At 42.5% G+C, this 23,113-nt stretch overlaps 1 protein-coding gene across 1 annotated transcript in view; it reads left to right on the forward strand.

The window, feature by feature from the left end:
• Positions 1–7,081: 7,081 nt before the first annotated feature.
• The window catches only part of LIPA (lipase A, lysosomal acid type), a 42,651-nt gene continuing 26,619 nt past the window's right edge, over positions 7,082–23,113 (forward strand). The window contains exons 1-3 of the mRNA XM_005896038.2: positions 7,082–7,265; positions 10,896–11,007; positions 13,907–14,024. Of these exons, the coding sequence (XP_005896100.1) occupies positions 10,897–11,007; positions 13,907–14,024 (229 nt within the window). The 5' untranslated portion in view covers positions 7,082–7,265; position 10,896. The remainder of the gene's footprint in view (positions 7,266–10,895; positions 11,008–13,906; positions 14,025–23,113) is intronic.

Genomic DNA, 23,113 nt, shown 5'->3' on the forward strand with positions numbered 1-23,113 from the left:
GAGGCAGATCTCAGCTGGCAGCTCCTTCAGGGCCAGGTTCCCACATGCTTCCCAGCTGCAACCCCTAAGGGAGCCAAACACCCAACACAACTGGCCCTCAGTCTCCTCAGGCCAACCCAAATGGTAAGACCAGGTCTCACAGACTGCAACCCATGCAGACAGCCATTGCTACTCATTGTTACTAGACCACAGAGACAGGGATAGAGGAGAGGTTCACCCCTACCTCAAGGGTTGGGCTACGGCTACTAGAAAGCCTTAGTGAGGGCTCTAGAGCCCTGCAGGAAATAGTGCTCAGCCTGTTCCCTGGGCCCTCCAGCTCACCTGCTGGCCCAAACCTGGGTGAGCTGGAGGGCTTCCAGGAAAAGGTCTGAATCTGCCTCTTACCTTACTCTCCACCTGATGACCACTACACCACTGACCCTTGGCTCAATCACTTCCTTAATGGCCCCTCATTGACAGTTCCTTGTGGGCAGAGCCCACTGCGGTGCTGACCAATAGCTGAGCAGGACAACTAACCCGGTGTCTCACTGATAGTTGGTTGCTTGTGGGCGGGGCCCACTGAGGCACTGATCAATGGCTTCGCTAGACCTGTTGCCTAGTGACAGAGTGGAGGGCGGGGCAGCAATGAGGCACAGCAATGGCTGCCTGCTAAGGGCTGTGCTCACCCTGCTCTGTTACATTCTGATGATGTATTCAAAAGATGGGCTTTAGGATAATCTCCTAAATCACTGTAGCGATGTATCTTAGACTTTTCAACAAGTATCAGGATCGGTGTCACTTTTGAAAGGAGGAATTTTATAAGGTTACAATTATATAAGGAAACTTTAAAAAAATTTCCAGTTCATCTGTCAGAAGATGACTTTCATGTACTTAAGTAGTGTATTAAAGTTTTGTACTATATCATGCATTGGTCTGAGTACTGCTTTTTTAAAAATAATTTTACTTATTTATTAGCTTTTTGATGTATTGGCTGTGCTGGGTCTTTGTTGCTGTGTGGGCTTTTCTCTAGTTGCAGCAAGCAGGGGCTACTCTGTAATTTTGATGTGTGGCTTCTCTTGCTGCTGAGTACAGGCTCTAGGGTGCACAGGTTTCAGCAGTTTCAGAGCAAAGGCTCAGTAGTTGCAGTTCCTGGGCTCCAGAGCACAGGCTCAATAGTTGTAGCGCACAGGCTTAGTTGTTCCGTGGCACGTGGAATCTTCCCTGATCAAGGATTGAACCTGTGTCTCCTGCATTAAGAGGCAGATTCTTTACCACTGAGCCACCCAAGGAAGTTCTGAGTACTGCTTTTAATAGAGTATTTTCTTTTTTACTGTAAGCCAGATGAAAGCAAGTAAGTCCAATACTTACTACTTATCTCTCAGTAAAATACTTAGTTGTGCCAGGTATCACCTAAGATGAATTAGAAAGACGTAGATAGCATCCTTCTTTTCTGCATAAAGAAGTGAGCAGTCTAGAGAATTGTATGCATATTTGCAAGGGGTTATTGAAATATTGGATGTGAGGTACTTAAGAAGACACTCATAAGACATGCTTAACAAATATGTTTCCTCCTTCTGCCTTCCCTTAGGAAGACTGTTATCTTGCATCTCTTTGGGAATAAGGAGTACTTCCCATAGGAGGTAGAGGTGAAGGATCATTCTAGGTGATCATATTTTCCTGAAGCAGCCAGGGGTATCAGAAAAGTCTTAGATGATGAATGGAGGTGAAGGGAATACCCAAGCTTGTATTTTTCCTGTGTTGAGTTCTTTGATCTAACAAGGAATATGTTCATTTATTGGATGTTAACACTTGGCAAGAAAATATTTTCAAAAGCTACAGTTGAACTACCATATTGCTAATATGTCATTTTAAATTTTCCCCAAGAGGGGGAAACATCTAGGCTACAGAAATGTCAGTCTCACTTAAACACACTTTCATGTCATCTTAAAGGATTGTACGGCTGTCTCCAGAGAAGGTAACACTTATGTTACCAAAGATTTCTTTATCTAATATGTCAGCACCTTTGAACAATGTTAAAAGAATTGTAAAATATTAATTAGAATTAAAAAATTCTTAAAGGAGAGCCTATGTTAGACCTACAAGTTTTATTTCAGAGACTTTATCCTAATGGAATTACCATGGATAAGTAGGTGATATTGGTTTTTAAAAATAACTTAAACATACAACAAAGGAGATTTGTTAGTAAATTATTGTGACTCCAAATAACAGTATCATACATGTAACCACTAAAAATGATTTTTAAAATGTTGAATGACATAGAAAGATTTTCAATATTAAGTGGGAATAAAGCAGACAAATAATATATGTGGTCTGAGCCCAGTTTCGTAAAATTATGTATGCAGAGGAGAATAGGGTTAGATGCTATACACACAAGTGGAAATACATTGAACCTATATGATAACTAAAAGCCACTAATAATAAGATAAATTGTATTTATAGAAAGGAATTTACTGTAAGAAAACATTAAAAAAAAACAATTAACTAGCATTTATTGAGTGCTATATGCCAGACCAATTTTAAGTGCTTTACACATATTATCCTGTCTAAACTTTGAAATGGTCTTTGACCCTTCTAATTTTATTTTACAGGTGATAAAACTGAGAAAAAGAAGTTAAAAATCTTGCCCAAATTTGCACAGCTAACAAATTGTTGATAATGGCTTGAACTTGAGTGGTCTGACCCCTGAGTCTGCACTCCTGACCACAATTCTGGACTTCCTCCTACTTTGCCAACATAGAATATAGAAAGATCATGTGAACATTATGTTGAATTTCCCTCTCTGGCTCCACTTTTCATCCTTTTCCATCCAGCCTTGTAAAGTGGGAAGATTATGGAATGGACTATATTAACAGGTTCCTTGATCCTCCAGCTACTGGCTGGGTTTTGTCAACAGGGAATGCTTTGCAGAAGACTGAAGGGAGGGAGATGGTGATGGCACAGGGTTTATTTCTCTCCCTGCTGAGAGGCTAAGGGCTGTGTCATTCTGAAGAAGGATTCTGTTCCTTTCACGGGGGCTTCTATGAGATGCTTTCCTTCCATTTTCCGGTAACCATCTCATCTCTTTGGGCCTAGGGATGGCTAACAACTGTGCCATCTTGTGATTCCCCTATCCAACCACAGTTAAATTGCCCCTTTGTAAATCAGCTCTCTCAAACATCCCATTTTAAGTGTCCTAGTTAGAATCCAAACTGATGCAAGGTGTGATCTCTGTTTTTAAAAAGCTGACATAGAGCACTTGGGGCATATACCTCAGGAACAGGAAAGCTGAAGACTGTATAAAAAGAGATCATCTGTAGGAGTAAGGTTGATGGTTACAAACTACGGTGTTTTAAGTTGCATATTCCTGGCCACCTGCATCTTATTTTCCATTCTTATTTTCCTCTTTAGCTGTAGAGATGTCTGTAAAGCATGCTGCATGGCGATCAAGATGCGCTCTGAAGTTTTGCAATCTCGGTGTCAGAAGTAATTATAGCAAAGTAATTCTCACACTGGTTTTCAGAGCAATTTACAGAGCTTGTGACACGCATGGACATTGAATCATAGAGCATTTTATAGACAACTCTTTATTTGGAACAGATTCACGAGGTCATTAGATAGGACCTCTCTAGAAACAGAAACACAAAATAGAAGCTGAGACAGACTTGAGTCAGAATGTTTTATGGACTTATCTTCTGCTCAAGATAACATAAAGCTATAATAATACAGTTCCTTCCCTGCTTTCTCAGTCCTCTAATGTTGAGACCTTTCTCATTAACTACTGAACTCTTACAAGTCTGAGCAGAACAGATGGTTGAGGACTTGCAACTTCTGAGACGTCAATAGCCAGACACAAGTCATGACCTGGTCACTCTTCCACTCCCTTGAGGCATCTGCCTTCTTCTGTTGTACCCAGCAGATTGACGGTGATAATATACAAAAGTTTTATCTCTCCTCTCCCCCTCTCTCTCCATATATATATATATTTTTTTTTGAAATTTGAGGCAAGGACACAGCCTTTAATTCTCTGCTCTAACAGCTGAGTTCTGACTCACATAGGAAGGGGTTGGAGGAGGAGGTGGAGAGTAAGAGATTCTAGAAAGTCACTTGCACAAATAAGGAAAAAGCCATCAGATCATCTCTTAAAGCTAATGCTGCATCTGCTAGTTCTGTCTATAGTTGCTTCCTTAACTATATTCAGATCTGTGCTTTCTATAAAATGCAAATAAATTCTGTAATACTTGAAAAGACAAATTTCATGAGTGTAATTGTGAGATTGGCTTGTCTGGAACTGACTGGCACTTAGAATTGACACTGATTCCCATATTCCCAGGGTTTACAGTTAACCAGGATCTTGTGGAAGAATTCAGGACTGCTGACCACTGTAGCCTTTATTCAGGTCTCAGTCTGCTCCATTTCACTCCTTTTCTCCTGAAGATCCCAGGGATTTAGCCTGGTTCTTCTCTGGTTTGGAAGATTCTTTCTCTATAATAAAATGAATGGTACAGACAAAAAATGTAATTGCCTACTGTCCCTCTACTTTAATATTGCCTTTTTTCATTTGTCTGAAATGTCATTTTCATTTCATTTGTCAAATGATTCATTTGAACCATGAATCATTTTAAAAATGATAATATGTTACAGAACTCCAACAGAAACTTGTGGATTATACTGTGACAGGTGGTATTGAAGAAGCTGCAGACAAATTGTTAAAGATATCAGCACAATTTCATTGCTTAAAAATATCATGTGTTTTATAGAACAACTGCAAACTCAATAATAACCAATATTAGAATAAGAACGTTTCCAAATCCATAAAAGCCAAAGTTCTCAGAAGGATTTATGTGACCATATATACATAAGGCTACCCTGTTCATCACCAACTCCCAGAGCTTGCTCAATTCATGTCCATCAAGTCAGTGATGCCATCCTCTGTCATCCGTGTCTCCTCCTGCCTTCAATCTTTCCCAGCATCAGGGTCTTTTCCAATGAATCAGTTCTTCGCAGAGATGGGAATCAGTCTTCAAGAGATGGGACCACCAGACCACCTTACCTGCCTCCTGAGAAATCTTTATGAACGTCAAGAAGCAACAGTTAGAACTGGACATGGAACAACAGACTGTTTCCGAATTGGGAAAGGAGTACATCAAGGCTGTATATTCCCATCTCTTGAAGATGGGAATACAATCTTCCCTCATAGCTCAGTTGGTAAAGAATCTGCCTGCAATGCAGGAGACCCTAGAGAAGGGATAGGCTACTCACTTCAGTATTCTTGGGCTTCCCTTGTGGCTCAGCTGGTAAAGAATCTGCCTGCAATGTGGGAGACCTGGGTTCGATCCCTGGGTGGGGAAGATCCCCTGGAGAAGGGAAAGGCTACCCACTCCAGTAATCTGGCCTGGAGAATTCCATGGACTGTATAGTTCATGTAGTCACAAAGAGTCAGACACGACTGAGTGACTTTCACTTCACTTCACATACATAAATGATGGGCTCCCCCATCCTTACCCCCATCCCTGCCATCCTCTGAATCTCTAGCTGGTATGCTCTGCTGCTCTGATATTGACAGGGCAAGCTCCCTATTTCCTTCAGCTTGACTCAACCATCCCCTTCTATGTGATAAAGTGAAAAATGGCCTGCTTAAGAGTTAAACTATTAAGAGGAAATGGAATAGGGAGACCAGAAATAAACCCACACACCTATGGCCAATTTATTTATGACAAAGAAAGCAGGAACATACAATGGATAAAAGACAGTTTCTTCAACATGTGGTGCTGAGAAAACTGAACAGTTACAGGCAAAACAATGAGATTAGGACATTTCCTTCATATCATATACAAAAATAAACCCAAAGTGGTTTAAAGACCTAAATGTAAGACCTGAAACCATAAACCCCTAGAAGAGAACATAGGCAGAAGATTCTTTGACATAAAATCACAGCAATATATATAATATATATAACATTATAATTATATTTTATATATGTGATCTTTCTCCTGAAGCAAAGGAAACAAAAACTTAAAAATGGGACCTGATTAAACTTAAAAACTTTTGCATAGCAAAGGACATCACTGATAAAAGGACAATCTATGGAACAGGTGGCAATAGTTACAAACGATATGGTCAACAAAGTTATGTTGCTTTTTCCTGAATACCTTCCAATGGCTTCTCTTCTTGGTAAGAAGTAATAGAGTCATTCCAGTTGGTCCCCAAGGCCCCCAGTTACCTCTAGGACATCATGATCTACTGCTCTCCACCTCCCACTTTCTGTTCCAGCGACACTGACCAAATTCCGCTTATTAAACACCACTAAGAATATTCCTGCCGCAGGACCTTTGCACTTGCTATCCTCTCATCTCAGAATGCTCCTTCCCAGTATCCACATGGTTCGAAATCACCTACTTTTTGTTTGTGCTCGAAGTGCCATCAGAGGGTCCTTTCCTGATTACTTTAGACATAACATAGCACCCACCTTCATTATCTCTTTATTGTTCATCATGGCATTTTTCACTACTTCATTTTTATATTTATTCATGATGTCTCTTCCCATTAGAATGTAAGCAGGAGATGACGGTTCTTGTTTGGCTGCTATACCCCTAGTATCTTCAAAAGTTAAAGTGTTAGTCACTCAGTCGTGTCCGATTCTTTGTGACCCCTGGACTGTAGCCCACCAGGCTCCTCTGTCCATGGAATTCTCCAGGCAAGAATACTGGAGGGGGTTGCCATTTCCTTCTCCAGGGGATCTTCCCAAGCCAGGGATCGAACACTGTTCTCCCGCATTGCAGGCAAACTCTTTATCCACTAGGCATTTTAGTAATAAAAATAAAATGTACAGAAAGATTGCCCTGCCTCAGGCACGCCGCTGAGGGATTCATAAGTAGCATGTAATTACATCTACAGAGCCCACGTTCTCTGTGCCAGGGGCGGAGCTTAGTGGCTCTGCAGGAGCTCCTGCGGTGGAGCCCACGCAGCCTACTAGACCCGGCCGGCGCGGCCAGTGGGTGGAGCTGGTGATCCGCTCCGCCCGGGAGCCGGCTGCGGGACGCCGCAGCGCTCGAGCGCGCCCATGGCGCATGCTCCGCGGGAGCCGAGAGCCCGCTCGGAAGCGAAGGAGTCTCCGCTGCACTTCCCGGCGGCAGGCTGATCTGATTGGGAGCGCTAGAGCCTGAGCCTGGCGCGGGCGCGGGCCCCGGGTCCAGCAAGGCTCCGCCCCCTCCAGGTTCCCTGCGGCCGCCCCAGCCTCTCGAGCAGGCACTGCGGCTCTCGACAGCGGCCCGGGAGGACGGCTGCAGGTGAGTGCCGGCCCTGCTGCACTGCTAGGGTTCCGCAGCATCGGCCTTCCTCCGCGGGCTCCGAGGGCCTCGTACCCTGCCGGGTGCTCAGTCTCACCGCCTGTGAACCTCTGCAGGACCCCTCTGCGCTGGTTCGCGGAGCACCCGAGGACGGGCAACTTTAGCCCGTCCTTCTCTGCGCTGCAGCGACACCCGGGATTTCTGATTCCCAGTTCCCCTACTTCCTCCTCGTCCTTCACTCGCATTAGCTCCGCCAGGCAGCCCCCAGACCTCGCTTACTTTTTAGCCAAAGGCATGGTCAAGGAACGGCTTGATACCTGTCCTGGTGAATATCCCGGAGATACTATTTAACCACTGGACATTTTGCTTCCAGTAATAAACCTGGGTCAGCCTCAGTTTCCTGGAAAAAGGATTTAACGGTACTGCAGAGAGTTGTTGGAGGCGTAATGAACATAGTAGGACCGAAGCGCTGCCTGCGAAATCTGGAGCATAGCAAGAGCTTAAATGGGAGTCAAAATTACTAGTGTTGTTCTTATTGTTAGCTGAATAACAAGCTGCTTTGGAGCTTATCTTTTCTTCAGCTACTGAACTCTGGACTGCCCCAATCCTGTTTTGCAGAATCTGTTCTGTGTCCACCCTTTGCTGGGTCCTGGGAGTTCAGAGTTGACCCAGAGACTGGCTCTGCCCTCAGGCTGGTGTAAAATGAAGACAGACAAGTACTTAGTTGGGCTGTTAACAGTACCAAAAGAATTGAGATAAAGTTGCAGAGCCCACTGAATCCATCTTGGAGGAGGCTTTTTCTCCTTGAACTTCTTAGTCATCATCCTATGACAGTTATTTGACTGATAGGTTGAGAAACTGTCCAGTGTTTTGTTGGAGGGAAAAATCAGTTGGATGATTTTTCTAGTTGAGTAGCTTCAGATGTTATCCTTCTGGAGCTTTCTTTGCAGACAGCTGCCAAGGCAATGGCAACCCACTTCAGTACTCTTGTCTGGAAAATCCCATGTACAGAGGAGCCTGGTAGGCTGCAGTCCATGGGGTCCCTGGAGGTCGGACACAACTGACCGACTTCACTTTCACTTTTCACTTTCCTGCATTGGAGAAAGAAATGGCAACCCACTCCAGTGTTCTTGCCTGGAGAATCCCAGGGACAGGGGAGCCTGGTGGGCTGCAGTCTATGGGATCGCACAGAGTCGGATACGACTGAAGCGACTTAGCAGCAGCAGCAGCCCCAAATCCAGGAGCATTGGCACTGAGTGGAAAAGCAGCTGCCACCGGAGGTGTTACTATTTGAAACTGTGGTTACAAACTTTTTCTTTTCTTTTTCAATCTACTTGGTATTCCCTAGTAATAATAGGCTTTCGGAAGGTTGTATTTATGATAAAGGTAGACCTGAACTGTACAGCCCTTCCTAACCACCATAAAGAAATGCAAACTTGTGACTTTGTCTGTACAGATTCAAGATAGTATCTGTTCCTGTCTAGAAATTGCAGGTTCACCACTTCTGGGAGAAATCACTCCATCACCAGCAGGAGATGCATCAGCAGACGGGAGCTAGTTCACTTTTGCAATCATCCGAGAACCAATTTCTTAAGACTTGTGGAATTCTGGGTTTAAGCCCATCTTAAAAACAGCTCTGTTGAATTACTGACATATAGTACTAGCAGGACATGTTTAGAATGTACATTTTATGCATTTTGATATGTTTATACATGTGAAACTATGATTATTCAATGTCATTAACCCATCCGTTACCCCCAAAAGATTCCTTGTGCATTGGGTACCCCTTTGCAATGCTTACTTCCTGCCCCTCATTTCCCCAGGCAGCCATTTATCTACTTTCTGTCAATAGAGATTAGGTTGCATTTTCTAGAGTTTTATAGAAATGAAATCATATCTATTTATTTGATCTGGCTTTGTAAAGAATCCACCTGCCAATGCAGGAGACACAAGAGATGCAGGTTCAATCCCTGGATCAGAAAGATCCCCTGAAGTAGGAAATGGCAAACCACTCCAGTATTCTTGCCTGGAAAATTCCATAGACAGAGAAGCCTGACGGGCTATAGTCCATGGGGCCGAAAAGAGTTGGACACGACTGAGCGACTGCACACATCATGTGCTTGGGACTGTGGACTTTCACTCACCAGGATTATTTTGAGATTCATCCATGTTATTTATGTGCATTCCTTTTTATTGCTGAATAGTATGTATATATCATAATATATTGATCCATTCACCCATTCAGGGCATTTGGGTTTTTCTCGTGTTTGGCTATTGCCCATAGAGCTGTTATGAACATCTTTATACAAGTCTTTGTATTGGGATACACTCATCCATATCTTTTTAAAAAATTAATTTATTTATTTTAGTTGGAGGATAATTGCTTTACAGTATTGTGACGACTTTTGCCATACATAGACAGGAATCAGCCACAGGTACACATGTGTCCCCCCATCATGAATCCCCCTCCCACATTCCTCCCTACCCCATCCCTCTGGGTTGTCCCAGAGCACACTGGCTTTGAGTGCCCTGCTTCATGCATCAAACTTGCACTGGTCTTACATATGGTAATATACACGTTTCTATGTTATTCTCTCAAATCATCCCACTCTCTCCTTCTCCCACATAGTCCAAAAGTCTGTTCTTTACATCTGTGTGTCTTTCTGTCTTGCATATAGGGTCACTGTTAGCATCTTTCTAAATTCCATATTTATGCGTTAATATACAGTATTGGTGTTTCTCTTTCTGAGTCTGTATAATAGGCTCCAGTTTCATCCACCTCATTAGACTGACTCAAATGTGTTCCTTTTTATAGCTGAGTAATATTCCATTGTGTATATGTGCCACAACTTCTTGTCCATTCATCTGCTGTCATTCATATCTTTAAGGGACTATATTTATTTTAAAATATATGGGAGGCTGGGGCTGTAGTCCCACTTTTGCCTCTAACCATCAGCGTGTCCTTGAAAGAGTCACTTCATTTTGCCTTTAATATCCATCCCCAAGGTCTTTGCTGTGCTGTGATTTTGTGCCATCACTGTTAGAACTGATCCCTGGAGAGGGTCTCAGAAGCAGAGAGGGGCAATCTTCTTTCCTTCTATTTCTTCTGCATGCTCTCTTATTTTTTTCATTTCACTTTTTTCCCCTTGGGTGACAAATTCAAATCCTAACGTGTAACTTTGTGCAAGAAGGGAAGTGAATAACTAGCGAGAATAGGAGCTCATATCAGCTGAACTTCAGAACATTTGAATCACAGTTAGAGAGGAAAAGGTGGGAGGTTAACAGGCTCTGGAATTTTGGGGATCTTCCTTTTCTTAACGTATAGTCCTCTCTTCCGCTCTTGCTCCAGGAACATTACGTTTAACTTTGTGGTGAGCAGGTGGGTGGGTGTTCTGGGCTCCATGTGTCACAAATTAACTGAGGGTGGTGGGTGGGAGGTTTCCTAGTTAAAAAGAATTCCTGAATTTTTTCTTTGAGGTGTGGCTTGAGTCATTTGTTCCCTATTTGGCCTTTGCCTAACTTTTAGCTGACGTAAACTGGTTCAGAACCTCGTATGGGAGCATTATTTACCAGTGTAATTTTGTGTAGTAAAATTGGTGTGGGCAAATAACAACAGACTGTTTTATACAGAATGAAAATGTGGCTCTGGGGTTTGCTGGTCTGTTTGGTCCTTGGGACCCTGCCTTCCCAGGCATCTGGATGGAAGCAGACACCTGTGGATCCTGAAACAAATATGAATGTGGTAAGTTTCTTAAAGGCGTCTGCTTCTTAAAACGCATCTGTGATCAATGTTATTTCTGAAATCCAGTTACATAGCTACATGAAGCTACAAACTCCATTCTCTTTATATCTCATTGTGTTTTTCATGTTCTCTGAATCTCCAGTTCAGTTAGCTGGACTTTACCCACTAGGTAATGTGTATTTTACAAACCTCTTTTTACTGATGAAATGATATACTTCTTAATAAGATAAGTGATATTTTTAGACATGCATTTCATTTTTAAATCTCACTGATTGTGTTTAAACAACAGTAAAAAAGTGTTAAAACTTCCGAAGAATGTTAATACTGAGTGTGTTGAACAAGGACAGATTACCGGTGTTCATAGTTCAGTACAAAAATCAAAGTATCTGAAAACAATTTTGTTAGAACAAATAAAAATATAATCCGTCAAGTAATGAAAACATTTGAAAGTTATTCGTCTTAAGCAAACAATTAAATCTGGAGACACTTTATTTAGGCATAAAATATCAGGAAAGTGTAGATTGCTATAGAAAACAGCAGGTTTAAAACAATGACACAACTGAAGAACCAGGTAGCTTTAGAGATTTTGATAAATTTATAGTCAAGAGAGTGCGACCTGTTATCAGGGTCTTAAGGTTGCATTTTATCTCTTGTTCCTGATTTCTTCTTTTTAAGGTTTTTTAAAATTAAAAGCATTTTTCTTTTTGAATTTTTTCTGTAAGAATGATAAACTTAAATCCTTTCAAGTGTTTGTGGTAGAGAGAATCACAAGCACTTATTCACATTGTCTTCTGGATAACTGAGTTAGCTGTATGCCACTGAGCTCCTAATTAACAGTTGCCCAATGGATTAAGTGGTACAAACTGCTATATGTAAAATAAAGAAGCTTCAAGGATATATTGTACAGCACAGGGAATATAGACAATATTTTATAATAACTATAAATGGAATTTAACCTTTAAAAATTATGAATCAGTGTGTTGTATACCTGAAACTTATATTAAACATCAACTATCAGTTCAGTTCAGTCGCTCAGTGGTGTCCGACTCTTTGCAACCCCATGAACCACAGCACGCCAGGCCTCCCTGTCCACCACCAACTCCCTGTGTTTACTCAAACTCATGTCTATTGAGTCGGTGATGCTATCCAACTATCTCATCCTCTGTCATCCACTTCTCCTCCCACCTTCAATCTTTCCCAGCATCAGGGGCTTTTCAAATGACTCAGTTCTTCCCATCAGGTGGTCAAAGTATTGGAGTTTGAGCTTCAGCATCAGTCCTTCCAATGAATATTCAGGACTGATTTCCTTTAGGATGGACTGGTTGGATCTCCTTGCAGTCCAATGGACTCTCAAGAGTCTTCTCCAACACCATAGTTCAAAAGCATCAATTCTTTGGCACTCAACTTTCTTTATAGTTCAACCCTCACATCCATACATGACTACTGGAAAAACCGTAGCTTTAACTAGCTGGACCTTTGTCGGCAAAGTAATGTCTCTGATTTTTAATATGCTGTCTAAGTTGCTCATAACTTTTCTTCCAAAGGGTGTCTTTTAATTTCCTGGCAGCAGTCACCATCTGCAGTGATTTTAGAGCCCAGAAAAATAAAATCAGCGACTGTTTCCACTGTTTCCCCATCTATTTGCCATGAAGTGATCAGACCAGATGTCATGATCTTAGTTTTCTAAATGTTGAGCTTTAAGCCAACTTTTTCACTCTCCTCTTTCACTTTCATCAAGAGTCTCTTTAGTTCTTCTTCGCTTTCTGCCATAAGGGTGGTGTCATCTGCATATCTGAGGTTATTGATATTTCTCCCGGCAATCTTGATCCCAGCTTGTGCTTCATCCAGTCCAGTGTTTCTCGTGATGTACTCTGCATGTAAGTTAAATAAGCAAGGTGACAATATACAACCTTGATGTACTCCTTTCCCTACTTGGAACCAGTCTATTGTTCCATGTCCAGTTCTAACTGTTGCTTCTTGACCTGCATACAGATTTCTCAGGAGGCAGGTCAAGTGGTCAGAATTTTCCGCAGTTTATTGTGATCCACATAGTCAAAGGCTTTGGCATAGTCAATAAAGCAGAAGTAGATGCTTTTCTGGAACTCTTTTGCTTTTTCGATGATCCAGTGGATATTGGCAATTTGATCTCTGGTTCCTCTTCCTTTTCTAAACCCAGCTTGAACATCTGGGACTTCATGGTTCATATACTGCTGAAGCCTGGCTTGGAGAGTTTTGAGCATTACTTTGCTAGTGTGTGAGATGAGTGCAATTGTGCAGTAGTTTGAGCATTCCCTCAATAAAAAAAAAAAAAGAAAGAAAACCTAATTGCCCCATGGATCTTTCCTTATGTGAATTTGATCATTATTCCTTTTCATCTTTCCCCCTGGTTTTATTGAAATGTAATGGACATATAGCATTGAATTAGTTTAAGATGTACAAGATAGTGATTTGCTCTGGGTCTGTATCATTTTATCTTGTTCAACTCTACCTTGACATTCTAGTGTAGATTTATTGGTCCACTGATTAAAAACAGATTAATATTTTTTATCCTTCATTTCCCAGGATGGGGTCTCTTGAAACAAGGAAAATTGTAGATTACAGAATTAACTGGCATATTTAGAAAAGAAAGAAAGAAGTGGTTATTTGTGCCTGGGAGCCAGGATGGAACCAAAGAAGCCCAAAGCTATGGTAAAATAAGGCACAGTTGGTGCAGAACATGTTAGAATGGTGAATCCAAGGTTTAAGTAAGCATCTGTGAGTAGAATGCAGGGGTGAAACAAGGGGAGGATTTACTCTTGTGATGGAGATTGGCTACTAGATAGAGCAGACTAAAATTTCAGTAATGGTTTCTTAAATAAAACTTGGTCATTGACATTTTGTCTTTTCCTTTGCTCCACAGAGTGAAATTATCTCTCACTGGGGATTCCCTAGTGAGGAACACCTGGTTGTGACAGCAGATGGGTATATTCTTTGCCTTAACCGAATTCCCCATGGGAGGAAAAACCGTTCCGACAAAGGTATGGGTATCTTCAGTGCTGAGATAGGAAAGTTCTGAAAATCTAATTGCATTGCTGGAATTTGGCTGGTTTTTATATCAGTCACAAGTTCAGATTTAACATGAAAACATTGAAATGGGATTGTCTTTTAGATCAAAGTACTCAACATATTACATTTATGCAAGATATATAGAAACACTTCTTTTAAAGAAGCAAGGACAAGAATCATCTAATTTCATTTTCACTTAAAGATTCAAAGGTCAGGTTTGTTTGAGAATATGCTAAAATATCTCATTGTTATAAGGAAGCATTTTATTTAATAAAGTGATTTGAACATTAAGTAGATAGCTCTTGCTATTTGAAGATTACTTAATTTTTTGAGTAGGTAATGTCACATAGTTCAAAAATTGAAGAGAATGAAAAGCTACACAGTAAAATACCTCCCTCCTATTTCATTCTTGACCTCCCCAGTTTTTTTATGTATCCTTCCAAAATTTCTTTATTTTAAATTTATCTCTAAAAAAGCCTCTTTAGAAACAAACATAAATTATTATTTTCCCTGCTTGCCTTTTAATTCAGAATGTGGCATATAACGCACATTTTTGTTTCTTGAATTTTTTTGTTTAATGTTTTGAGTATTTTTCATACAGTACAAAGAGTACTTGATCATTCATCCCTACCAATACATAGTATTCCACTGTATAACTGTCATGATTTATTTAGCAAGTGTTCTCTTAGTGGCATTTGGACTATTTCTACTCTTCTGTTAACAAGTACTGCTGCTGTAAATAACCTTGTTTGTGTGCAAGTTTATTTATAAGATACACTTTCAGAAATAGAATTTTTGGGTCAGAGGATATGTGGATTTGTGATTTTGATGTGTGTATGTTAGTCACTCAGTCATGTCCGACTCTTTGCGACCCCATGGACTATAGCCCTCAGAGCTCCTCTGTCCATGGAATTCTCCAGGCAAGAATACTGGAGTGGGTTGCCATTCCCTTCTCCAGGGGATCTTCCCAACCCAGGGATCAAATCCAAGTCTCCTTGCATTGACAGGCAGACTCTACCATCAGAACCACCAGGGAAGACCCAGATATTGTTAAATTACTTTCCATGTGGTCTTGTTCTGGTAACTACACTTATTGGGAATACTTGAGCTTTGGCTTAAAATATATGCATATTTAAGTATTTAAGCTTTGGCTTAAAATATATGCATATTTTTTCTGTCTCATAACTCAAGCAAAACTGTGGTTTCCAGTGCAGATTGAAGAATTTCTAGATAGACTTCTTGAAATCACTGAACAGACATCAGAATAAGGATCTGATCCTTAGTCAATTGTCTCTCTAGATACAGATTTTTTTCTTTTTTAACACTTTTTGTTTTTAGAAACTTTCCTTAGGCTACTAAGGTGAGATTAAGGTAAATGGATAACTGTCTTCTTCAAAATTTTATGTGAGTAGAAAATATTTATTCAAAATGAATTTAAAAGCCCTCTGTGTTAATTGAGCTTTATATCATTGTCTATTTTTCTCTTAATAAAATCTGACTTATCTATGTTTTTCTCCCATAAATTCTAGCCATAATGAGTCTTTTGATGATGTTACCTGGTGAAGACAGCCAGTGCTCTTTTTGAAATTTAATTTCTGACTCTTGAGAGTTTTATGATTTATAGATCCTGCTAAATGTATGTTACAAAATCGGAAATGAGTTACAACAAGGGCTTCTGTTTTTCTTCTGCTCAAGACACGCAAAACATTTCAGAGTGAACATATGATCTTGATTTCCTTCCTCTGTTTTACTTTTAAAGTGAACTTTGTATACAGATTTCAGAGTCAATATAAAGAAAGATATGTATTGATACTGTTTCTCTTAAAAGTGGCTAGTTGACTAATATAATTACTAATGTGAGCCATTGTTAAAAGATACAGGAAACCTCAGTGAAAACAAGCTTAAAGAATGTGCCTCCTTCCTCCAGGCTTTTCTCTCCTATAGCAATCAAAGCAAATAGTGCCAGGTGCCTTCCTGTGGTATTTATCTCAGCCACCGCAGGTGAAATTGCTGTACCCTAGGAAGCGAGCATCCTTCTTGACTTGCTCTCAGGTGATAGAAGAAGAGACGGGGGAATTCTGTCTGCCCATAAGCACTTCTGTGCTTTCACCTCTGTAGGTCTTGGGTTCTTCATTTTTAAAAATAGTCGATTGCCTGAGATGATCTCAGAGTTCCCTGTTAGTCTTTATTGCTCCCTAGTTATATGGGTTAGATTTCTTCTTTTTTTTTTTTGGCAGGGGTATGTGGATTGGGGCAGTGACTATCCTTGGTCTTCAGAATGGGGAACAGATCGAAGGCACTCTTAAGTCTGGTCATAGCATCAAGTCCCCGCCCTTTTCCTCTGCTCTGCAGAGGCCTCCCTGTAGATCAGTGATGTGTATGTAACACCTTCTATGAGCTAAGCTCAGAGACAAGTCTGGAAGCGATCTATGAAGGTGGTCAGTTATCTAAAGGAGTTTGTGAGTGTCCTCAGAGCTGCATAGGTCCTTCTCTGATGGTTTGCGTCTCCTTGGTCCACGGCTGAGCATGGCGCTGAGGTTCTGCCCTGTTCTTCACTCCCATCCTGGAGCAGTGTTGTCAGTGGTGCTAGTTTGGCTTATTTAAGCCAGATAGACAGAAAGAATACATAAAATCCTTCACACCCAGCTTGGAAGCTGGCTCATCCATGCCGCCTCGTCTCCCGACTTCCTCTTCTGTTAATAACACCCTCATTGTCCTAATGACCACGACCAGAAACTGCACAGTCACTCCTGACTCCCATCCTCCAGGAGCTGACAAGTCCTCTCTAGGCTCCCATGTTACATGGCTTCCGTTTAGCCTTTTCCTCTCTGCCAGGCCACCACCCTACCTTATGCTCTTGTGACTGCTTACCTGGCCATCTGAAATAAACTCAGAATCTGAGAGAGAAAGAATTTCAAAACAAGAATAGGGCTATTCATTCTGCTTATCTTTTAAGAGATTAATGCTCTTAATGCATAAGAGAATAATGCCATATATCTGTACTATTTATAAGTCATTACATGATCCTTTAAAACATAATTCATTTATCAAGAATGAAGTGAAGCTGCTCTTCCTACTCTTCTTTTTTTTAAAAATAATTTTTTTTTAATTTATTTTTGACCGTCCAGGCTCTATGTTGCTGTGTGAGTTTTTCTCTAGTTGTGATGAGCAGGGGCTACTCTCTCATTGTGGTTCTCAGGCTTCTCATTGCAGTGGCTTGTGGGCTCCCCTCATAGCTCAATTGGTAAAGAATCCACCTGCAATGCAGGAGACCCTGGAGAAGGGATAGGCTACCTACTCCAGTATTCTTGGGCTTCCCTTGTGCCTCAGCTGGTAAAGAATCTGCCTGTAATGTGGAAGGCGTGGGTACGATCCCTGCGTGGGGAAGATCCCTTGGAGAAAAGAAAGGCTACCCACTCCAGTATTCTGGCCTGGAGAATTCCATGGATTTGTATAGTTCATGGTGTCACAAAGAATCAGACATGACTGAGTGACCTTCACTTTCAGTTTCACTTTTTTTCTGAGCACAGGCTCAGGGGGGCAGGCTTCAGTATTTGTGGCGAGTGGGCTCAGTAGTGGCTATGGTTTTTCCTGTGGTCATGTATGGATGTGAGAGTTGGACTATGAAGAAAGCTAAGTGCCAAAGAATTGATGCTTTTGAACTGTGGTGTTCGAGAAGACTCCTGAGAGTCCCTTGGACTGCAAGGAGATCCAACCAGTCCATTCTAAAGGAGATCAGCCCTGGGTGTTCTTTGGAAGGAATGATGCTGAAGCTGAAATTTGGCCACCTCATGCGAAGAGTTGACTCATTGGAAAAGACTCTGATGCTGGGAGGGATTGGGGGCAGGAGGAGAAGGGGACGACAGAGGATGAGATGGCTGGATGGCATCACCGACTCGATGGACGTGAGTTTGAGTGAACTCCGGGAGTTGGTGATGGACAGGGAGGCCTGGCATGTTGTGATTCATGGGGTCGCAAAGAGTTGGACACGACTGAGCCACTGAACTGAACTGAACTGGGCTCAGTAGTTGGGGCTCGAGGCCTCTAGAGCAGAGGCTCAGTAGTGGTGTCACACAGGCTTAGTTGCTCTGCCTGCTGAATGTGGGATATTCCCCGATCAGAGATTGAACCTGTTGCATTGACATGCAGATTCTCTACCACTGAGCCACCAGGGAAGCCCCTGCCCTTCTTAGTGTAGTTCATTTCTTTCTCAGTTTTTGTGTTAAGGGTAACAACCTTACCCCTGGGTTCAGGGATGCTAACAACCCTTCTATAGGTGGTTGCAAAGTTGGAGTTTCTGTGAGGGGACTAGGGTTGTGCTGTGCTGTGCTTAGTCCCTCAGTTGTGTCTGACTCTCTGCACCCTCATGGACTGTGGCCTGCCAGGCTCCTCTGTCCATGGGGATTCTCCAGGCAAGAATTCTGGAGTGGGTTGCCATGTCCTCCTCCAGGGGATTTTCCCAACTCAGGGATTGAACCCAGGTCTCCAGCATTGCAAGCAAATTGTTTACTCTCTGAGCCCCCAGGGAAGCCCAAGAATACTGGAGTGGGTAGCCTGTCCCTTCTCCATCTTGCCAATGTCACCTCCATTACTTTATAGATACCACATTCCTTATGGAACCTTAGTTAAAGCTGCGTGGTGAGCATCTTTCAATCCTGTCTCAGTGGCCCCCTCCGATTTTATGTAGAGCCTCACTTGGGGATCATCAAAAGATTTTTATCACAGGCCTTGGCTGCATGACTCCTCTACCATGTCAACTGCTTTCCTTTCTGCCAACCTCCTTGTTCTCATCCATCTCATGTAGTTCTGCAGGATTAAGTTTCTTAGAGCCCAAGTATAATTATATGATACTGCCATTCAACAATCTTCATGAATCTAATGAATAAAGATAACACCATTCCTTAATGTTGTGTCCTGGCTGATGTCTGTACTATTCACCGTCATTTTGTAGAGCAGTGGAGTTTTGAAGTTCACTTTGGGTGTGTGCAGAGAACTTCGTGAATCCCCAAGTTAGTGATTACAGTCATAGGATAGGATGTCTATGGTGTCTTCTTCTGTAGAATGGGATAGACTATCTCTTTCATCTGGTTTATGAGGAGTGCTTGAGAACCATTGATCTTTACCCATTGTCTAAGAAACATTTCTCACTGGCACAGATTTAAATTGGCACCATAGCCAAATTGCAAATGGTATCATTTAAGTTGTATCAGTTTGTAAGTATTAAAGAGTCACTCTTTCACACTCTCAAATCCAAATAATTTATTCCCCTTTTGCTAATTTCTCTCTGGGCCTCAGCTGGTGACTCAACCCATTGGAACGGTGATCACTGTGCCTACCATCTTCATTTCTACACATCCGTAAAAACGCTTTTTTCCCCACCCTTGCCACCCCACCCGGCTTAGTTGGCCACTCTGCCTGGTTGCTTGAGCAGGAAGGAGACCACTTCCTCTGAACTCCCAAAGGCCTTGCTGATACACCTCTTGAGGTCCTTGCCTTACTCTGTGGTGGGGTTGGCTTAGGTGTGTACTTCTCTCTACCCCGCCCCCAGTCCCTCCCGCAGCCACTTTTTGAAGGAGGAGGCTGCGTCTTTATCACCTTTCTATTCTTCACAGCAAGGAGCATGGCCGTATTGTCTGCATGGCTGGCCTCGTTCAGAGGTGTACCTGGCAGTCATCAGAACTAGGATTCTGAGGGCGATGAAGGCAGCAGATCCTCTCTCAAGTAAAATAGAATAGACACTTGTGCACACATAGGTTTTATATTCAGATGCAGAGAGTTTATGAACCCAGTGGAGAATCCCCTGATTTAGACAATCATTTACAATCTGTCTAGTCAGACCTCTACTAATTCAGTTCAGTTCAGTCGCTCAGTCATGTCCGATTCTTTGCGACCCCATGAATCGCAGCACGCCAGGCCTCCCTGTCCATCACCAACTCCCGGAGTTTACTCAGACTCACGTCCATCCAGTCGGTGATGCCATCCAGCCATCTCATCCTCTGTCGTCCCCTTCTGCTCCTGCCCCCAAATCTCCCAGCATCAGAGTCTTTTCCAATGAGTCAACTCTTCACATGAGGTGGCCAAAGTATTGGAGTTTCAGCTTTAGATCAGTCCTTCCAATGAACACCCAGGACTGATCTCCTTTAGGATGGACTGGTTGGTTCAAAAGTATCAATTCTTCGGCACTCAGCTTTCTTCACAGTCCAACTCTCACATCCATACATGACCACTGGAAAAACCATAGCCTTGACTAGACGGACCTTAGATGGCAAAGTAATGTCTCTGCTTTTGAATATGCTGTCTAGGTTGGTCATAACTTTCCTTCCAAGGAGTAAGGTGGTTTGAAATGTGTATTTAGAAAGCTCTTGGTGACCAGTAGAGCATGTGTGGGCTGTTTCTCTGTGTTACACAACCTTCTCTCTCAAGTGTTGAGCTCCCCCTCCTTTACACTAATTCTGTAAGGGAATTGAAATTCAAAAATTCATCCTTTATAGGGAAGTGGTCATATTTTCATCTCCTGAGCCTTATTTCAGAAAGTCATGGGATGCTAGCACTGGAAGGATCTCAGAGTCCTGCCTGAACCGAGGATTTGGAGAGCTTGCATTTTTAACGTAACTCCCTAGTGGATTCCAAGGTAAAATCCTAGGGTTTGGGAACTCGGGTTCTAGAGCAGTGCACCCTCATTTTACTGGGTAGGACAGTTAGGTTCAATGAGGGAAAGGAATTTGCTTTACATCAAAGGCTAGTGGCCCAGCCAGTCTGATTCCAGTTCAGTCAGTATTCTTTGAGCCGGAGTGTGTGACCTTATGTGTTTAATAAGTAATGAGCAAGTTGGATCTATGGGAGTCAAAATATTTATTTTATTTGGCTACAACACAGAAATAAAGGCCTTGTCCCAAATAGGTAAAATAGCAACAATATCAGTGAGGCAGACTTCTTGCTTAACTGTGAAATAAACTGTAAACTAAAGCAGCCATCAGATAAAGTACCAACAGTGAAAATTCATATCTGAAAAGCGGTGGTTCTACTGGCCTGATGAGTGAAGTGCATTCTGGAGTGTAATTGCCTTAGTGAAGAAACAGGCTCTCTGAACTTTGCTTTGGTAAAACTCCTCAGGGGTTGCCCATTGTACTTTTTGAGTTGTAATTGAAAATTCACAACCTGACTTGTGAGTTAGGTTTTGCAGGAAAAGGCCATCAGCCTGTGTTTTTTGTTTTTTTTTAATTAATTTTGGTTATATGTTTTAGGATTCCATCCAATTTCTGAATTTTCTGTTCTTATATGTGATTCCTAAGGAAACCATTTCCAAAATGCAGTGCCCTGCCAAGCTAAACAGAGGCCTTGATCAACTAGGATGCAATTCCTCCCCCCGGGGTGGCATTGGGAAGACGTAGGGCCATTAGGCAGTGCCTGGACTCGTTGACTCTGGCTCTCTGAGCTCATGCCCTTGGACCTTGATGACGCACTGGGTGTGGGGCTGTGTTCAGACCCTCTGCCTAACTGAGTGCCGCGGGGCAGTGTCAGCTGCACAGCAGTTTTCTTTTGTATTTGCAGATTGGGGCCAGGAGCAGAGAGTCAGAGTGAAAGAGAAGATGCTTGGCTCAGCACCCCTTCTTCCCCTGTACTCCCTGTCTTCCTCCTGTCTAACCTCAGTGTTGTATCAGGGAGGAATTCCCCAGCCACTCACACCCAGTCAGGCCTCTGGCTACACATTCTCATAGCTCTCTGTGTTTCCCTCACAGCAGTTAAGACAGTTAAGACAATAAATAATAGTGTATTATGGGGGTGCGGAGAAGGCAATGGCACCCTACTCCAGTACTCTTGCCTGGAAAGTCCCATGAGCGGAGGAGCCTGGTGGGCTGCAGTCCATGGGGTCACTAAGAGTCAGACACGACTGAGCGACTTCACTTTCACTTTTCACTTTCATGCATTGGAGAAGGAAATGGCAACCCACTCCAGTGTTCTTGCCTGGAGAATCCCAGGGACAGGGGAGCCTGGTGGGCTGCCGTCTATGGGGTCGCACAGAGTCGGACACGACTGAAGTGACTTAGCTTAGCTTAGCTTATGTGGGTGATGATGCTTGTAATCTCTGGCTTCCCCACTAAACTGTGAGCTGTCGGAGGCCCAGACCTTTTCTGATTACTTGATAATCTCTCCGGTCCAGGGCTTTAGTCTGCCTGTTAGTGCAGTCCTGGTCCTCCTGGGCCTGGGTTGACCGAAGCATCTACACTTTATGATGACCACAGGGGGGTAGGATCCTCCTGAGCTCAGAGGCACGGCACCTCTGTTTAAAGGCAGGCTGTGGTAACAGAGAAGGGCATGGAAAGCAGAAAGGCAGTTTGGCATGGAGATAATGGGCACTTTAATGTCACGTGATCACACGGTTCCCAGCTCCACCATATACTAATTGTATCTGCATCCTGGGGCAAATTATTTCTTTTTTTCTATGCCTCAGAGACCCCATCTATAATGCGGGAAGAGTAACATAAATGGTCTAGCACCATCGTGGGTACATAGTAAGCTCTAATGAAGGCTGTGCCCTGGAAAGTGCACATGGTGTATCTGTGTGTGTGTGTGAATTTGTTGTTGTTGCTCTGTTGCTAAATTGTGTCTGACTCTTTGCCACCTCATCGACTGTAGCATGCCAGGCTTCCCTGTCCTCCACTATCTTCTGGAGTTTGCTCAAATTCATGTTCATTGAGTTGGTGATGCTGTCTAACCATCTCATCCTCTGTCACCCTTTTCTCCTCCTGCCTTCAGTCATTCCCACCATCAGGGTCTTTTCCAACGAGTTGGCTCTTCGCTTCAGGTGGCCAAAGTATTGGAGCTCCAGCTATAGTCCTTCCAGTTAATATTCAGGGTTGATTTCATTTAGGATTGACCAGCTTGATCTCCTTGCAGTCCAAAAGAATATCAAAGTCTTCTCCAGCACCACAGTTCAAAAGCATCATTTCTTCAGAGCTCAGCCTTCTTTATGTTCCAGCTGTCACATCCATATGTGACTACTGGAAAATCCGTAGCTTTGAGTATGCACTGTTTTTTTTTTTTTTTTTCTTTCCTTTCC

Source organism: Bos mutus, chromosome 26, assembly GCF_027580195.1.
Source record: "Bos mutus isolate GX-2022 chromosome 26, NWIPB_WYAK_1.1, whole genome shotgun sequence".
Lineage (NCBI taxonomy): Eukaryota > Metazoa > Chordata > Mammalia > Artiodactyla > Bovidae > Bos > Bos mutus.